Raw genomic sequence first — 19,553 nt, forward strand, 5'->3', positions numbered from 1 at the left:
TTTTTCTAAATATTTAAAAATTAGCTTTTGGATTTGTTTGGCAGCTACCCAAACCTGTCAATCAATTCAACCAAAATTTCAATAATATTATCTGACTTGAAATTCGAGACGCTACTTCAAAGTTTCATGAATCTGACTTTATTATTTTTCCAAATATTTAAAAATTAGCTTTCAGAATTGTATGACAGCTACGCGAACCAGCGCAGGCACTCCAGTAAAATTTTCAGAATACTATGTAAATTGTAATTGGACACATCTTTGCAAAATTTGATATTAATATCTTTATTAGTTTTTGAAATACACATTTAAAAAAAAAAACTCTTTCAGTTGTATGACAGCTACCCGAACCAGTTATCCGAATTGATCCAATTATAATAGCAGCCGTCCTTAGCAGAAAAGAAACAAATTGTGAAAGTTGCAGGTGTCGATTGCATTATTCGTTTTTGAGTTATCGTGCGATCGGACGGACGGAAATGGCTAAATCAATGCAGAATTTTACGCTCAACAAAAATATATATACATGCCTATATCGTACGCAACTCCTTCAAGTTATTACAAATTCCATACCAAAATTAATATACCCTTCACGAAGATGCAGGGTATAAAAAAAAGACTAAGCAAAAGAAAATATGATAATAAAATCAATTGGAATTAGCATGTGCCAATATGACACAAATTTTTATAAAGAATTATTTTGAAGCTTTCTCATTCGATATAAAATGCGTATATGTACATACATAGTTGGTGTTGGTGAAACGTAACTCAATATTTTTTACATAAATAATCGTAAATATTTAAAATATTCAAAAATAAATAAGACAAATAATATAAAATAATTATTGTAAGTATTTGGTGTTGTTGAGCATTAAATGTGAGGTGCATTAAAAATTGTTTCAAGAAAAAAAAATAACAAATATGTAGTTATAAGTAGGTATGTAGCTTAAAACAGAATTAAGAAAAAAATTAAAATTACTTACTTGTCACTCAACAGTGTTATTCAGAAATTATTCATATTATATAACACTTTAAACATATGCTCGAAAACTAATATATACGTAAAAATTATTGATTTAATTAACACAAAAAAAGATACTTAATATATTTAAAGCGGATTAGGATTTATTTTGATTGGTGTTTTTATATGTCTTCATTTATTATTCTCAAGATTGGTAAGTAAGTATATGAAAATTTTAATTTTTCAATCATAAGTTCAGTATTTTGTGAATTTACTTGGTAAAAAATACAAAAAGTGACCTTTAAAAAAGAAAACATGTTTTGTTTTCAAATGAAACTCAAAAAATTTTTTGTCCAATTTTACAATTAAATAGCTAAACTATTGGAAACGTGAAAATATTTAAAGTTATGATTAGGGAAGTTGAAAAATTATAAAATTTTATCCATCTATACACTAGCTTTATATTTTGTTCTACTAAAACAATTCTAACACATTAGAAATAATTAAAAAAATTTTAACAGACAAAAAATTTAGTGTTTCTTCGTATTTATTATTTAAGTTCCTAAGTAGTAGCACTGTTAATATTCGCTACTGCAGCTATCAATTTACACAATCCATATGTTTTCAAATAATTTGTGACCAAAATTGTACTTGCCATTTTAGTTCCATTTTCATGAAAATAGAAATAAGATTAATATACTTAAAGGTTTTTAAAATTACAAAACAAAACAATTCATTTATCATAACAATTTTTCAAAATAATTTCATCAATTATCAGAATCCTTGCTATCTATTCACCCCTATTTGATGCTTAGTGCGTAAATTTTTTTTTGCATAAGATTTCAAGATCGAAACATAAGCTCTGTATATGTATTGTGTAACAGGTATAATTATTACGATTAATAAATAATAATTATTTAAAAAAAATGTTATTGATCCAATCATAAGTAGTCAGCTACCACTCCACCTAAATGAATAAACAGATTTTATAACAGCAAATTATAATTATATATAAATGATACCAATTAATTTGCTAATTTAATTCACAAATATTCACTTTGTCACGGTTTCTATTCCTATATCCAGTAAAAGCTTTAATAAATTAAGTTTTCCGGTTAAAAAAACAAATTTAATGTTGCACAATAAATCAAAATATTTCAATAATTTTGAATTGGAATAATTGCTTCTAGCCTCTTTTAGTTAAAAAATTCTAAATCTTGTCTGATGGATAGATGCATGTCTACCTTTCTTAAGAGTATTTTATAAAAACTTATTGAATTACAAATTTAAGTTAAATTATGGTGATGAATGAGAAGATTAAAGAAATCTTTAATGGATCTTAATTTTTTTGTAATCATTTTGTATAGCTACAATTATAATTTAAAATATTCAATGATCTTCGATTTTACTTGTGTTGTGTTTTGAAATTTGATGGGCAAAATTTGTCACGGAATTTTTTGTTATCGCTGAGATTTCAAATTTTCAGGCTATTATATAGATGCATATGTGTATTATTGCTAAAGGGAAATAAACTTTTATGTAGATATACTTATATCTTCATAATTTATCAAAAGTTTTCTTAAATTATACATTCAAAAAAAAAACTTTATTTGCAGCTAAGCATAAACACATACTTAAAATGTAGATGATATTCTTCTCATAATAAAGAATTTTTACCCAATTTATTACCAAACATTACCCAACTGTAAATTATGATTACAGCTATATACGTATACATATGTATATATGTATATATGTAGCTAAGCGTCTTTAATATAATAATTGTTAAGGACCTAAAAAACAAAAAAAAAAAATAATAAAATATTTACTTACCTTTACACATGGATTCATTTTAACCAAATTTCCAATTAAAATATTTGATGTAGAAGATTTTAAACTTCTCAAAGATTCACGACGATTAATTCTTGATGTACTGCGAAGATCATGCATAAAACTTTTATTAAAATTTTCATTTTTATTTTTCTTAGTACTGCAAAAAACACTTGAAAATGATTTTCGACGAACTGGAGTTGAAGGCATTTTAAAAATAGTTTTTTTTTGTTTTTGAGTTTTATTTATATTTATTTTTACAAATTATTTTATAAATTACAATTTGTATTTAATATTTTTAGATGCACAAACACAATTTTCAATTATAAACAAACAACTAGTCAAACTGACACTGCACTTTTAAATATTTGAAATATGCAAATTATAAAGTATATTTATGAACTAATATGACATTTAGCAAAGACAAATAATATGGTTTTTGAATTAGATAGAACTGAAAATTTAATTTGCTACTTAACACAAAATTAAAATTATGAACTGAATTTTTTTTTAATATTCAATAAAAATTTAAAATAAAATAAAAAATAATATTTCTATTAAAATTAAATAAAATATTAGAAATTAATTAAATAGAAAAATGTATGACATTTTCTGTTTTTTAAATTTCATTATTAAAGAATGCAAATTCACAATATGTTTTAAGTAATTCAAAATATAAGACTAAATATCGATATGGTAGTGTTTCAGTTTAGTACTTCTAGTTTCTAATAGGTGGCTAAAATTCACCTTCAACATCCAAAATATTATCAATATTTACGAAGAAATGAGTAGATTTAATATTTATTTTTATTTAACGCCGTAATATTAAAATTGCAAAATCGAAAAAAGAAAAAATGAAAAGACAGAAAAATTATTGTACAAATAATTAAAAGGTTAACTTTTAAATGTTTAATACAATAAAATTTTGTTGATTTTAATACATGCTAAAATTCTAATTAAACAAGTAAGGTATTCTTTTACTCTTAGAGCTTGCAGGGCATTTTTGCCAAAGAAAAAATCTAATCTGCAAAATAAAGTAACCTGTAACTTCAACTTCATTGCATTTAAAATTGTTTTGGTTAATAAATTAGGGTGACATTAGATTTATAATCAGTAACTGCTGTCACCTGCTTTTTCCACCATGTGAAACGTTTTGCCTCAAATCTTTCAATTTATAATTTTCAACAATCTACCAACAACTACTTTTTTTTCAAAAACTTATTAATGATAATAAATTGTAATTCAACTTTTCATTTATTTATTTTTCTTTATAATATAATTTTTCTTTTTCATTTAATTCATTATTATTTCATCAAAAAACTTAAATAAATTCAGGTGAAATAAATTTTTACTGTCACAATTTTGTAAAACATGAGGGTAAATAATTTTGTGGGTGTTTTGCTGCTTTATGGGTTAATCAATTTGTTGAGAAAAATTTCATGCATGTTCACATTTCTACTTAATAATTTTTATTGTTTTATTCGAATATTATTGATTTGTAGAACACCTGAATTCCATAATTTTTAAATGCTACCACAGTAAATTACCACCTGATGTGATTAATTACTTTTATAAAGCATTAAATTTTATTTACATATAAAAATATTTGTAATAAATATTTGTACTACGTAACATGCATTTAATTTGACACTCCACTCAATTTGACATGGTACATATACCCACATAAATGTACATATTATGTACATGTAACAGCAAATTATGTTATGTATGAATGCATGTTACATATTTATATATGTACGTTATATACGAAAAATGCCCTAAAATAAGATTAATATTTAATTTATGTCAAATTAATTCATGTAAAAAATAAATAATTTAAACTATTGCGTTACTTAATGCATATATTGTATGTACATATGCATGCGCACACATCCAAATATACATACATATATTTCTTTTGCTCATTTATGTTATTATATGCAACAATTTTTGGATTTAAACTATTTATTTATGTCGCAATCTTTCCTTCCATTCTATCCATCATTTAGGTACAATCAATAATATCAATATTTAATTGATCAATAACTAATTCAAATATTTTGATATGACGCAGGATTTACTCTGCTTATTAATATGAAGTTTCAATATTTATGAATTATGAATTAAAGTCGACGGAAAAAAGAGCTTAAATTGCAAGCCCAGTATCCAAAACTTCTTTAATAAAACAAATTTTGTTTACAATGTGCATGAAGTTGCATTACAAAATTTGGTATGTACCTGATATTTTTTTCGAATCGCCATTTTGTCAAACATGAAACATAGAACAGAAATGTTTTGGGTGGTTCCCGATTTTGCAAATGGATTTTATCAAAATTTTCTAATATTTCAAAAAATTGAGGAACAAATATGATTACAACTGCGTTTCTGCATGTCTGTCATTTTATCAAGGATTACCGCCTGGAGTTATTAAGTGAAAGATTATGTAATTTAAAAATTTTGATTTTTTTTTTTGCAAATATTTAAAGCTCTTTTGCCTAGTTTTAATATAATTAATTTTGTCATATAAACAATTGACAATTTTTAAAAATTCTAAACTCAAATCCGATTTTTTCACTCAATTTTTCATTTTCTATTTTTATTTTTTAATTTATTCCGATATCTTTATTTAAGCTCTATATTTTTTATTGTTATTACCCATACTATATTTAAATGTGTAATTTGTTTTTCACCTTTTAAGATAATTACATATTTTATGAATTTAATTTATTCACAATAAAATAATTTATATGTACTTGTGTGCCTACAGACTTCTATTTTATGTGCATTTTTCAACATTTTTAACCATATGGTTCGACTAGATTCTGTCACTATATTAAAAGTTTTCAAAATTAAATTGTAAATTGTATAAAATTTTCTGAAAAAAATTTCAAGATTTATTATAATCAAGATTATTTTACTTTCATAATTATTGTCAAAAAAAAAAAAAAAAGCGTACTTATTTGAATTAAATAACAATACGTTGTAAACTGATTGAAACTGATTGAAATTTTCAATAATTTTTAGCTGTACATATGTCTGTATGAGTGTATGTAGGTACATTTCTATGCATGCAGATGGTGGTGCTTTAAGAAAGCCTGTCAAACTAAATTGCGTTATTGTAGCCACTGTGCTCAATTCAATTGAATTTTTATTGTCTAGGAATTTTTGTTTTTTCTTTTTTCCTTTTTTTTTGTCATTTTTGCATATTTTATTTTTTTTTTTTTTTTTTGACAATTTCATAAGTGTTTTTCAGTGAAGCAAAATAAGAACTTTGTTTCTTTTATTTTTTATATTTTTCAAATTTTATTTTGTTATTTGAATAGAATTTGCAAATTAATTAGTAAAAAAAAAAAACAAACAAAAAAAGAAAAATTGAAATTTTCGCATAATGCATTTAAAATAAATGAATTTTGAATTGGAGTTATTCTTGTCAATTCTGAGGTACATAAATAGTACTTAAATTTAATAAACAAATTGCCTGATATGTTGGTTTGTATTTTCTAATATATTTTGGTAATATGAACTTATCTGTATCTTATATACAGGGTATTCTATACAGTGGTGCATTGACATACAAATACAACTGTGCTGATCTTGGTTTGTAAGAAAAAAAAATTAACAAAATGCCACTGTCGCAGTCAGTTTTTTTTTTGGCTGGGTTGGATACGGCAGTAATTTAAAAATGCTGGATAATTGCAAGAGTAGGATACAAACAAGCATAAAATGAACTTCATAGAATTTTTCATAGTTTCGATACCACAAATATTTAAAAAATGAATTTTTGACATTTTTTTAATTTGTGATTTTTAAATAACAATAATCTTTAGTAATACGAAAATATTAGTCACTTAAAAGACTAACTATTTTTGAATTTTATAATGCCATTTAAATAGTTATAAGAAAAATCATAATAATGGGTGACTTTACAAACATTTGATTGTCAATTAGTGAGAAAAACCCAAAAAAAAAATCGGAATTGTAATTAATAATTAGTAGTGTTGTCATTTATTTTTATATGTTAAATATATTATGTACCTATATATGTAAATAAATTCATATAAATTTTAATTAATCATGAAAATATGTTTGTTTTAGGTGTTAAAGACTTTCAAACGAGCCGAAGTTATAAAAGAAAATATTCTAACAAATTGCACATTCCATCTGCTCCAGAATGATCGATATCAACCCGAGAATCCACGAATATAAATATGTAATCTACTAATGCATCAAATCACAGAATCTCAACTATAAAGTGTGATTAAATAGTCGAAACTCAATAATTTGTGAGCGCATTATTCGAGCATCAGCCTATGCATTTTGAAATTCAAAAAAACAAAATCTAGTTGACTTAATAATGACAATAGTTGGAATAAATGCAAAAAAGAATATATTAAAAGAATCCAAATAGCAAAATTATCACCCATTATAATTGTAGAATAATGAAAACAAGCAAAACCTCCAAAATTATAATTTGAAAAGTTCACCTCGTCATATTGGAATATGTTACAAAAAAATGCGATATAAGCTATATACATACATGAAACAGACGACAATGGGTGCGTAAAGGTAAACTTTAAATTGCATTATGACGTCATGATTGAATCTTTCATTTACACTTTTATTTACTTATTTTCTTTTTTTTTGTTTATCTTTTTTGTTTGTTTAACAACCTACAAATGAATAAATAAAATTGTTTCAAATATTGTACCAAATCTAATGATCAGACCCAGACATTTAATTATTGTTAACGCAATTTTTTTTTTTTAACTATTTTTGTTATTTTTGTTATACTTCTCGAATTTAAAGCAGGATTAAACGGGGGTATATAAATAGAACTTTAAAATGAACTATTGTTAGCAGTTTTAAATCAAATTTTGTAACTATTTAAACGAATTTCAAATATTTCTATAAATAAATTTTTTAGAAAAATGTTAAAGGTTGTAATATTGCAAAATTTTTTATTAATATTATTAAAAAATTTTAAACATAATTAATTTTTTTTTTATTAATTTTTATTTTAGTTTATACTTGCTCTAATTTTATTGTATACAACAACAATATTGGGATATGATGGACCAGCAATTGTTTCACAAGATCAAAATATTCTAAGATCATATGGTAATTTAGGACAAGTTTCAACATATTCAAAAACTTTAGATACACCATTTACATCAGTACGTAAAGCAGATGTACGTATTAGTAATCCAGGTATAATAGCATCACCAGCATATGCACATGTCGGTTATCCAGCTACAGCATCAATTGGTTATCCTGGTTTAGTAACAACAGCACATCATGCTGTTTTACCAACAATATCACATGCAAGTTATGTTAAACCGGCACCAATAGCAACAATTCAACATCATATTCCAACAGCAAGTTATGTAACACCAGCAATTACTGGTAAAACAATTATACCAGCTGGTGCTTCAGGCAGTTTATTAGGTGTTGCATATTCAGCTGCACCAACTGTATCACATATGTCATTCAGTAATGGATTAGGTTTATCATATGAATGGTAGAATTTTAAAATGATATGAAAAAAATTGAGGAGATTTAAAACCAAAACAATAATAAACGCTTTGTTTTTTTTTGTTTTTTGTCTGTTGTTGGCAATATTTATGTATAATTGCATATTTTATCAGTAGACCTATAAGTGCAATTTATATGTGTATGTATTCTTTTTTCATATTATTTATAAACGCTCGCATCTTATAAATTTTGTGCTTCTTATATATTTTTATAATGATTTTTAACATGTTAATTTTTTTGTTTTTATACATTTATGCAATATCAATAAATTCTTTTTTTAAGATTGATGTTTTTCGATAATATTATTCGTATATTTAGAAATTTGATTTACATATTTAGAATTCCTATATACCCACGCTATAATTTCAGATATCAGACAAGTACCTACATAAAAATTTGTATGTTAAACTGGAGATGTTTTTAATATGTTGAATTTCTAAACGTACCTACATACATTTATAATCAAAGAAGTTTTTAAAATAAATCATTAAAGATAAGGCTTATAGAATAGAATTTTTGATTCCGGAATTGCATTAAGATGCTCTATTAATACAGAATACTTACAGCTTACATGATGAATAATAGTTGCTGAATTGTTCAGAGTGTTACTGCGAATTTTCATACTCTACATAAACCAAAGATTTTAAGAACATTGTAGTTTCTGTCGTTGATTAAACACAATTCAACTCATAAATTATAGCTGCTAAATAATTCATAAAACGTTGAGTTAGCATTTGAATTGGATCCGAACAAATTCTTAACTTTCATCTTTTTGTTTTTTGTATTTTATGTGAAAAGAACGTGTTACGAGTATATGATGCAAATAAATTTTTGAAAACTGATTTGTTTCGAAGCAATTCAATGTTGTCTTATCTTTGTGGAAAAAAGTGAGTTTTGAAGCAGTTTATATGAAAATGGTGTAAATTTTTGCAAGATCTTTTAAAGGCTATTATTATAGATACGAAAGTATCTTTACGATATTATAGAAACGATAAATGGTGGAAGAGTTGGTTTTCGAAACAAGATACTACTACTCGTACATTAATACTGTATGACTGCTAATTTTAAGTCAGGATAAATATTATGCTTTTATTTTGATAATACCTCTACTTGATTTCATTTGTGTTGATCTGAATGTTATAGCAACCGCTAGTTGAACCATAACTAAAATATATAATTATAATGAATAATAAATTTAAGGATATTCTACATAATCTATATCTTCAATTACAATATTTAAATTAAACCACATATTAAATTAAAATTTACCTTGAATTTATAAATCTGTTAAAATTTTGGCTATATGATTAGCGCATCACATAAATTTTATACTTGAAAAACTTGCAAAATGTTAACGTTTAATATAATAAAGAAAAAAAAAATGGAAAACTGGTGCAAAAATAAAAAATTGGTTCAAACAAAATTTTTTTTTTTTTTTTATCGTTAACATTAAAACCATGACCTTGTGTAAATATAACAAAGTGGTTTAACAGAAAAAAAACAAGTAATAATTTTATTTCTGTATTAAAAAAAAAATATAACAATAATAAAATAATAAAAAAGGAATATTTAAATAACATTATTGGCGGCTTCATTTAACAATTATTAATAAAAGTATGTAAGTGTATTGACTAAAAGACAAGTGGCAGAAAAGACAACCTGCTTCTTAAGTACATAAAATTTCCAGGGTTATTTTTATAATATTTATAATAAAGGTTTTTTATTTCACAAAAAATAAAAATTAAAAACAAAATTAAAACGAATTGAATTTGGGCCAGTAATGTCAAAAAGTCAATATACTTTTGATGATAACCACACACACACTCTAAACTAAAATTAAAACAAAAACTTTTATTGGAAAAAAAAAATTTAATTCTAAAAGATTTTTGCTTCCGTACAGTTTTTTAATATATATGAGTTTAAGTTATTAATTAAATTAATAAAAATATTTTCTATATGCAATGACTATATCATTTTTCATAATTCCTTGAAAGGAATAATAACAAGTGTTATGAATGATCTGATAAAATTTCTTGAAATTCAAATTGTGTGCATTAGAGTGCCATGTTATTGTATGTTAAAAAATAATTTTTGTTATAAGGGAGTTTTCGTTTATTCAGTTCTAGAATAGTTCTAGCTACGTACTACGTTCGAAAATTCATGCTACATATACTGAGAAAATATAGATCGTTCGGAAATTCAATCTGCAATAAAGAAATGTTAGAAAAGTAGCTCAGATCTCTAGTATAAATTTTGTCGCTGCCTCATGAATTTTTTTTTTTTTAAAGTAAATATTCTAAAAAAAATTTTTAATTTCAAAATAGCAGATTCAAATCTTGTTAAAATTTGTAGTGAATCAGGGGGCGAAAAATAATTGGGATACAATTTCATATAAAATGTCATTTCTGTTCGAGTGATTCATTTCGGATGACTGATTATTTAAAATTTTCAGAATTTTTAGACTGCGTAAACAAAAAAAAAAAAAAAAATTAGCTAAAGTTTTTGTATACTGTTTAACGCTGTGACTTTTAGAAATTTTAGTTCTAATGTAGAACTTTCAGTGCAGCGTGCATGAACGAAAACTAACTTCTATTGATGGAAAATTCAGTGATTTCAACTCCTATTTTGAATTGTGCGTTTATAACATATTATTGGAATTTTGATGGTAGTTTGACACTAATTTACTGTTTTTAAATCTGACTTGCAAATAACATTTTCGATTACAGGCTTTACATGAATACCTATGAATGTTTTTTTGGAGATATAGATTTTAGGGTAGCTTTGGTTTAATCGGTAGCAGTATCACATTTGCTAAATAAGCCAAATTAGCGAATAGATCATCTCACTATAATTCGCAGTATATTGAATGACAAAAATGCATTTCAAACATTTGTAAACAATAGAAAAAATAAATGTTATTTCTTAAATTTCTTAAATTAAATTTTAATACAAAATATTAAAAATAAAAACTTTTATTATTACGAGTAATAAAATTTTAAGAATAAAGAAATAATAAATTTTATAATAAAATAAAATATCTTAAATATTTTGTTTTTAGCATTTTTTTTTTAAATTTCCGTGAAATATAATTACGGTTTTAATTTTGTTCAACAGTCGGTTGGTCTTTTTTTTAATATTTAAGTCAGTTACTCTTACGGGGAAAATTATTACATCAGAAGCATTCTTTCCAGCTAAAGTGCCAGTTTTAGAAAATTTTTTTTTAATATTCCGCCTAAATGTATGCAATACAATAATGTAATCAAATAGTAGTGCTTATTTTTGGAATCGAATTCTCATGTGATATCACGAAAATTTCAAATCTTTCAAATTAGGTACAAATTATTTGTGATATTGGTTTGTGTTTACAACTATAATATCAATATAATTTTCATGATGAATATCACTATCATCACACTTATTGATTCGATTCACAGAATATGTGACAGTAATCTTAACAGAACGTCATTTTAATTCTTAATGCTTTGCGACAATATGAAAATTTAAATTTCTGATTAAAATTTATTTAAAATGAAAAATATGCTATTTTACAAAGTATTGGTTTGATAAACCCTATTTTTCAAAATAGAATATTTATTATGTATTTATTAACTCATAATGAAATGTAAAATTTTTACTTTCAAAACTGATTAATTATACTTTTCATTGTGGATTATTATTTTACACAATACTCCACCTTATTACAGACTTACATAAATAAATTGCCTTCACATGTTATCTATATAACCACATATATATTTAATATTATTTTGCCCATTGCCTTAAGCTCATTAATGAATAATATTAATTGTCTTAAAAAATAAAATTATTGCAACTATGGTGAAAGATGCAATTATATTTGCAATTTTTGAATGAATGGAAATGAAAAAAAAATAATAATCTTACACACGAAAAGAAGAACTTGACATCAAAAATTGCACTCTATTTTAAACTCAAAAATTTATATACATATTTATTTATTTAACATAAATATAATCATAATTTTATACCAAAACCGGTAATTTTGATTTTATTTCTATAATTTTATTGCGATTATACCATTATATCATAATCAATAACATTTAATTAATTGTTGAGAAGAATTGTATGCAATTTAAGGATTTTGATCCAAATTTTAATAAAGAAATAATATGTACAGATTCTCTCAGAAAAGTAAAACAATTTAACAAAAACACGAAAACCAATCTACATTAAAACAAAAAAATTTAATTTTCTTTTTGTAATAATCACGAAAATTAAAAAAAAAAAAAATTATGTAATGACCTTCTGAATTTTTTAGTATTTAAGAAATTAAAATGAGGATCAATGGTATCAGTTTTGATCAGTCTGACGTTGAGTGAGCATCAAGACAATAAAAAAGTTTTCTTCCCTTTTTTTTTCTTTTGAATTTATAATTTTTTTTTCATTCAAAAATGTTTAAATTTATTGTAATCGCTGCTATTTCCTTAACAATTGTAAATGCTGGAAATATTGGACTAGTTGGTACAGCATATTCAGATGCATCTGCTGTTAGTTCTGTATACAATTCTATAGGACATCATAACAATATTGAACATCATAATCAACATGAAACTTATATTGCTAAACAACCTGTTGCTGTTGCATTACCAGTACATTCAGCACCAGCTTTACAGGTACATTCAGTACCAGCACTTCAATTACATTCAGCTCCAAAACTTCAAGTTCATTCAGCTCCAACACTTCAAGTTCATTCAGCACCAGCTGTTCAAGTACATTCAGCGCCAGCTCTAAAAATACAACATTCAATTCCGACACCAGTACAAGTTCATTCAACAATTCATTCAGCACCTGCTCTTTCAGTTCATTCAGTAGCAGCACAACCAACATTAAAATTACAGCATTCTGCTGTTCCATCTGTACAAGTACATTCTCATGTTCCAGTTTTGAATTTACATTCTGCTCCATTATTAAAATTACAAGCACCACCAGCCACTGCTTTCGTTCAACATTCAATTCCATCTGTTGCTGTTCATTCAACAGCTCCATCATCATCATCGTCTATTATTAAAGTCCAAAATACAGTTCCAGCTGTTAAATTACATTCTGCACAACATTTAAACACTGGTACATATTCATATGATGCAGCACATAATCCATCAGCAGCTGCTGTTGTTTATTCAAATAATAAATTACCAGTAGCTTATGCAACCAAAGAAATTAGTTATTCATTAGCTCCAGAAGTTTCTCATGTATCATTTGAAGGTCATGGTACCCAGTATGCATGGTAAATTTGAGAATAATTTATTGTTGATTTCATATGTAATGAATAAAACAAAAACTAATTGAAGCAAAAATTTATGCTACATGTATTCGAATAAAAACAATATTTTTTTTATAAATAAATAAAATACGTACTCAATTGATATTTTCAAATATAAAATAAATATTAAATTTTTTAATTTCAATATTGTCAAAAATAAAATAATAGACATCACGAGTCAATAAACAGCAAACTGTCGGTTTGAATAATTTTATAAAAATTCAATAATTCGTATCGAATCGAATGTATAATAATACATCGCGTGTCAATAGAGTATCGAATCGCTGAGTGATAATGACATTTATTGCAAAAAGTTCGATGTTGTAAACACAAACGAATTTATACGAATGATTTGTGTCTTTAATATAATTTTTAAAATTTTTACGATAAATAACACTATCACTATATAATTCGGTACTCAACATTCAAAATGAAAAATTTCATTTGACATTAAATGTCAAATTGCATATTCTCTAATTGGTGTCAAAAAAAAATTATTCTTATAGAAAAATTTCTAACCTGCAAATACATTTTCTTTGAAAAAATATTATTAAACTTTGAATTACACTTGTTCAAGTTAATGTTGTCCTTCTAAAATCCGTTCAATTTATTTTTGCTGTCTGAACATCCTAGTTAATTGCATTCCACCATATGATTGAAGGAAAACATAATAACAGCGCATGTTCCAAAGTGTTTCTCAATTGCAAACAAAAAAAAAAAGAACGGAATAAAAATCCTCATATATCCTTGAAGGGGAATGAACTAGATGTTTTTTTTTTTTGCTACATACATACAAATATATTTAAATATATTTTAAGGAAGATAACTTCTGTCAAATCATTGTCTTTTCATCACATTTTGGGTGTTAATCATTAAAATAAAATAAAAAAAAATTTTTTTTAAAAATGTTTTTTTAATGAAAATTTTAATACGACGTTCGTTCCAAAAAATTTACAATTTTTTATTAAAAAACAGTGCCAAATTGTTATTTTAAAATTAGTAGATTGTTTTTCTTAGTTTTTTTGTTTTTTAAAGAAGGAAGTAAAGTGTCTTTTTATAAGGACTTTCAATTAAAAATAGTTTTCAAAAAAAAATTTTTTTTCCAAGAGAGAAAAGAAAATTTTCTGAGGTAAATTTAAAGTGTCAAAATTTTACGCTAATTATAAAAATGTTGTCGAAATTGTTAGAGAAGTACAAAATTTATTAAAGAAAGATATTGTTGTTAACAAAAATTCGGAGTTCCCAAAGAAAGTTTTGCGTTTTTTTTTTAATGTTAATTGAAGCCTAACAAAAAATCTACACCGCCCTTTTTGTTGTTGTGTCTGCAATGTGCATATAAAAATCGTCAGATTTTTGAAAATTTTTTTTTTTTATATAATTGGGTGCAATATAGTCAGTGTTTCTCAAATTTTTTAATTAATAATTTTTTAATTTTAATTTTGATAATAGTTTGATTTTTGTATTTTTCGAATTTGTTTTTTTCTTTTTAACCACAATCATATATGTAGATATGTTGATACCTACTTGCTTTAATAATTTCTCTCTTCTTTGTTTTTTTTTTTTTACAGAAATCAAATTTTTTTTTTGTATTTACGATATAATAATTTGTTTATAATAATGTCTGATGGTGAGGAAGAAATATGTGGAACTGATAATTGGGTTATCAATTTGGAATGGATTCAAGATTTTTTAAAAGAAGTACACGAAGATGAACAAGATTTTACTATTAAAAATTATGATGTATCAAATGGTAGTACGAATGGTATACGTAATTTAAGTGAAGTTTTAGCAGTCAGTATCGATTATGAGTATAAATCTGTAATGAAACGTTTAGATTTATTTATAAAATTATTGCCGCATGATCCATTTAGCCGGTATTTTGTAACTGAGGCGCAATTCGATTTAAGAGAAATAAAATTTTATACTCAGGTATGTAAATAGTCATATCAATTTCATTCTATACTTATAAATATATTAATTTTTATAAAATTTAATTAATTGCGTTAATTGAAAATTTTACTATTTTATTATTTTACATAAATAACATGAAGATATTGCCAGATTTATTGGATTTTCAAAATAAATATTTAAAGCCAAATGAAAAACCATTATCAATTAATGTGCCAAAATGTTATCATACAACATATACATTAGGAACATTTATTGAATCAATTCATCAAAATCCAAATTTAAGTCCAGAACCACCCGAAAGTATACTAGTTTTACAGGATATGAGATCATTAAATTATAAATCAGCACATTTTACAACTGGTTTAACATATGATGAAGCAAAATATGCCATATCATCAATTGCAGTTGTTCATGCTTTATCAATTGGTATGAAATTTAAGGAGAAAGTTAATTTAAATGAAAAATATCCGGTATGTTATATAAAATATTAAAATTGAAAATTATTTTAAAATTTTTAAAAGATTATAATTAGAAATTTATGTTTTTTATTTCGAAAAAATATACGTACAATATGCAGTTTCTTTTTCAAATAAAAAAAGCGTCCGATAGTTATCAACAGTTGGTAGAACAAGGTTTACCTCAATTATCGAAATTTTTACATGAACGAGGTGGTAAAGAAGATGTATTGAATGCATTAAATGATATTCATTCTCAAACACGTGGAATAATTGAAGCATTATTACAACCTGTTGAACCAATGGGTCTAATAACACATACAGATTTTTGGTGTAATAATTTATTGATGCGAGAAAAAGCTAATCCATCTTCAGATGATAATTGTGTTATTTTAGATTGGCAAATGGTAACATATAGCAGGTACATATAGTAAACATATTATATTATTATAATTATAGTTATATACGTACACTAATAAACTTTAAATTTTATTTTTAGGCCGACAAATGATATTGCACTTCTTTTGGTGTCATCATTACCATCAGATATTAGAAGAGAAAATGTTGGTCATCTTTTAGATTATTATTTTGATTGTTTAAAAACGAATCTATGTAAAATTGATGTTGATTTGATATCAGATCTTAAATATTCAAGAGAAAAACTTGGTGAAGATTACAGACAATCTCAATTATTAGCTTTATTATTATGCATTGGATCTGTTGATATTGCATTAGGAAATCAAGAAGCCGAAAATAGATTTTTAGATGTTTTGGAAGATTTCTATAAGGAAGGAGTTTTAGGAAAAAATTTCATTCAACAATATTAAATTATAAACAAAATGACACTGTTTCAGTAAAATGCATTTAAATGTCAGCTTTCTATAGCTGAAAAAAATATGATACAAATTTGACATAAAAGAAATTAACATTTTTATTTAAAATTACAATACAAAGTATACAATATATCTTATATTATATATATATAGAAAAATTTTAAGAAATTTCAGCTTGCAGTTTTGAAAAAATAAACAAAAAATATTCAAAATTTGATTATTACCCTGTAAATGTTAAAAAAGATAAAAATTTACAGAAAACACTAATCAAACAATTTGACATAAATAAATTTTCAAAATATTACAAAATAAAAGTTGATAAAAAAAAACAGGTTTACAAAAATAAAATTGAATTCTCAACTAAACTAATCATGACAAAATTTATATAAAAAAAAAGAAATAATTATTTATTAAAACGTTAAAGCAATAAAATTTTTTTTGAACTTCCAAGTTTCAAACCAGTAAAAAAAATCGTGTACAAAATCCTATAGAATTTTCGACCGATGCAGTAGCCATAAAAAATCCAAGACAAAATAAAGCCGTCATTTTGTTTATATTTTGTAATTATTTTGTATGAATAAAGAAAAAAATTGGAATTTCCTACAGTTGTATCCCATCTAAATTAGCAAGGTTTAAGAACTTTAGTAATTGTTTTTTTCCACTTAATATTATTGCATTAACAATATTATTTTAAAAATTCTCTTTCAATATTTTTGGAAAAAATACACAACTAATTAATTTTTTTAGCCGGCATAAAACCTAAAAACGAAAGCATACTAATGTAATTATATTTTTATAATTTAAATTAAAATTCAAGATATCTGTAAAACGTTTTGATACATACATACATACTTACACATTATTTAGATAACATAAATACATAATTTAAGCTCTAATTTGATGTTTTTTTTAATTATTTTTTAAAAAAACAAATTATCATAACACACAACATAGATTAATTAAAATATTTAATACGTAGAAATGGACACCAATAAAATTCTTCATAAAAATAATTATTCATGTTTTATTTAAAAAAATATACATTTTTAAATAAATTAAATGTTAAATTTTGAGTGATTTGTGAAAAAAAAGCAAACAAAAATAGTTTGACATTAAATTACTTGTAACGAAATATCGATTAATATGAATGAAAATCGATTAATATCGCCCAGAAATAGATATTGATTAAAAAAATTAAGATTTTTTTAATATTCATTATATAGGTGAACTGAGCTCCCTAATAATCTTAAATAAATACCAGTTTCCCTCAAATTCTTATTTTTTTTTTTAAGCCATTATAAGTGGCAAGAATCAATTTCATTAAAATGTCAAAGTAATATTGAAACTTACACGCATAACATCGCATTTTGAGGCTGTAAAATCATAATTGTTTTTCTATTCTGGGTAAAATCACATATTAAGAAAAATGGCTGAGTTACGATAGTCGTAAATACAGAAAGCTTCCTTTTTTTATTCAATGAAATTGAATTGATTGATTAATAAATTTAATAAAATTTAAATTTATAAATAAAACCTATAATAGTTAATTATTAAAATAGCCGAAAAACACGACTTCTAAATAAAATTCTATAAAAAAAAAACGTTTAAATCAGCGACATTTAACAAAATAACTTTCTCTACAATAATAAAAAACATTTTTACTGCTTATGAGTAATTTACTTTTTGTATGTATGTAAAACTGCATTTCTCATTTAACGTAAACCTATTTAACATAAAATTTAAATTTAGGTAAAATATTCTCAGTTTATTACTTTTCATTCAAAATTTTTTTGTAGAAAAAATTCAATTTGAATTTCGATAAATTTAATAGTCATTTAGAAAAAAAAAACAACCCAATAAACATTTAACACTTTTACAATATTTAGAATTAATTTCACAGTTTCAGAAGCTCTGTCAGCCATTTACTTTCTAGGTAAAATGTCATGTTGAATTATAGATGTCAAAAAAAAAAATATATTTTGACAATTGCAACGCAAAAAGTCGCGATTTTCTTAACCTCAATAGTGTTTATAGCTTTTCTAATTAAATTTCAAGAAATATTTTAATAAAATTTTATAATTTTATTAATTATAAGTACAATGTGAAATCAAATTAAGAATTAACATAACAATTATCTGATTTATTATTGAATTAAAAAGTTGTATATCAGTGTATAAGTTTTTTTTTTTTTTTTTGAGAAGCTTCAGTTAAGAATCTGCGGGAAATTTTAAGTGTTCCCCCATTAAGAAAAGTATAATTTAATAAAGTGTAATTACTTTTAATAAAATTTATAATTGAATTGAAAAAAACCTAAATAAAATATAAATTAAATTTAAAAAGTTAAAAAAAAATATAAATGAAAATTTTAATATTGTAAAAGGAAAAAGTTGGGCGCTGAAACAATAATTTTATTGGTATGATTATGTGTTGCCATTATAAATGAGAAGTAATTTGCAAAAGGAAAAATAGAAAAAATGAAAAAAAAATTACCTAGCTGACGTTTTGTAATTTATTTTTTCTCTTTTTTTTTTTTTTTATTTGTTTATGGCTACAACAAAATGGTTTGATTCTATGATTTATTTTGGTTTAAGAATAAAATATAATGGTTTAGAATCTAGATAATTTGAATGAAAATTAATTTATACAAGTAAAATTACTCTACCTAATAATATTTTTAAGAATATGTACACAAAATTGTTTATTATTTTTTTTTAAATACTTTGAACATTAAATACGAA

The 19,553-nt window shown here is 24.0% G+C and overlaps 3 protein-coding genes across 3 annotated transcripts; all 3 read left to right on the plus strand.

Moving 5' to 3' along the window:
- Window positions 1-7,645: 7,645 nt before the first annotated feature.
- Window positions 7,646-8,487, plus strand: LOC129606678 (pupal cuticle protein C1B-like). The gene is made up of 2 exons (XM_055517110.1): window positions 7,646-7,722; window positions 7,807-8,487. The coding sequence occupies exons 1-2, from the start codon at window positions 7,714-7,716 to the stop codon at window positions 8,305-8,307; spliced, it is 510 nt and encodes a 169-aa protein (XP_055373085.1). The 5' UTR covers window positions 7,646-7,713; the 3' UTR covers window positions 8,308-8,487.
- A 4,260-nt stretch (window positions 8,488-12,747) lies between these two features.
- LOC129606634 (larval/pupal cuticle protein H1C-like) lies at window positions 12,748-13,584 on the plus strand. The gene has a single exon (XM_055517048.1). It carries the CDS (start codon window positions 12,748-12,750, stop codon window positions 13,582-13,584), a length of 837 nt encoding a protein of 278 aa, XP_055373023.1.
- A 904-nt stretch (window positions 13,585-14,488) lies between these two features.
- LOC129606686 (uncharacterized oxidoreductase dhs-27-like) lies at window positions 14,489-17,738 on the plus strand. The gene is made up of 5 exons (XM_055517121.1): window positions 14,489-14,745; window positions 15,185-15,545; window positions 15,668-15,997; window positions 16,105-16,403; window positions 16,482-17,738. Exons 2-5 carry the CDS (start codon window positions 15,234-15,236, stop codon window positions 16,807-16,809), a joined length of 1,269 nt encoding a protein of 422 aa, XP_055373096.1. The 5' UTR covers window positions 14,489-14,745; window positions 15,185-15,233; the 3' UTR covers window positions 16,810-17,738.
- The last annotated feature ends 1,815 nt before the right edge of the window (window positions 17,739-19,553 follow it).

Source organism: Condylostylus longicornis, unplaced genomic scaffold (assembly GCF_029603195.1).
Source record: "Condylostylus longicornis isolate FDR11 unplaced genomic scaffold, ASM2960319v2 ptg000020l, whole genome shotgun sequence".
Classification (NCBI taxonomy): Eukaryota; Metazoa; Arthropoda; class Insecta; order Diptera; family Dolichopodidae; genus Condylostylus; species Condylostylus longicornis.

Coding starts and splice junctions, on each gene's coding strand:
- LOC129606634 (XM_055517048.1), top strand. CDS start 12,748: ATGTTTAAATTTATTGTAATCGCTGCTATTTCCTTAACAATTGTAAAT.
- LOC129606686 (XM_055517121.1), top strand. CDS start 15,234: ATGTCTGATGGTGAGGAAGAAATATGTGGAACTGATAATTGGGTTATC. Junction 15,546..15,667: donor AAATAAAATTTTATACTCAG/GTATGTAAATAG, acceptor AATAACATGAAG/ATATTGCCAGATTTATTGGA. Junction 16,404..16,481: donor CAAATGGTAACATATAGCAG/GTACATATAGTA, acceptor TTTTATTTTTAG/GCCGACAAATGATATTGCAC.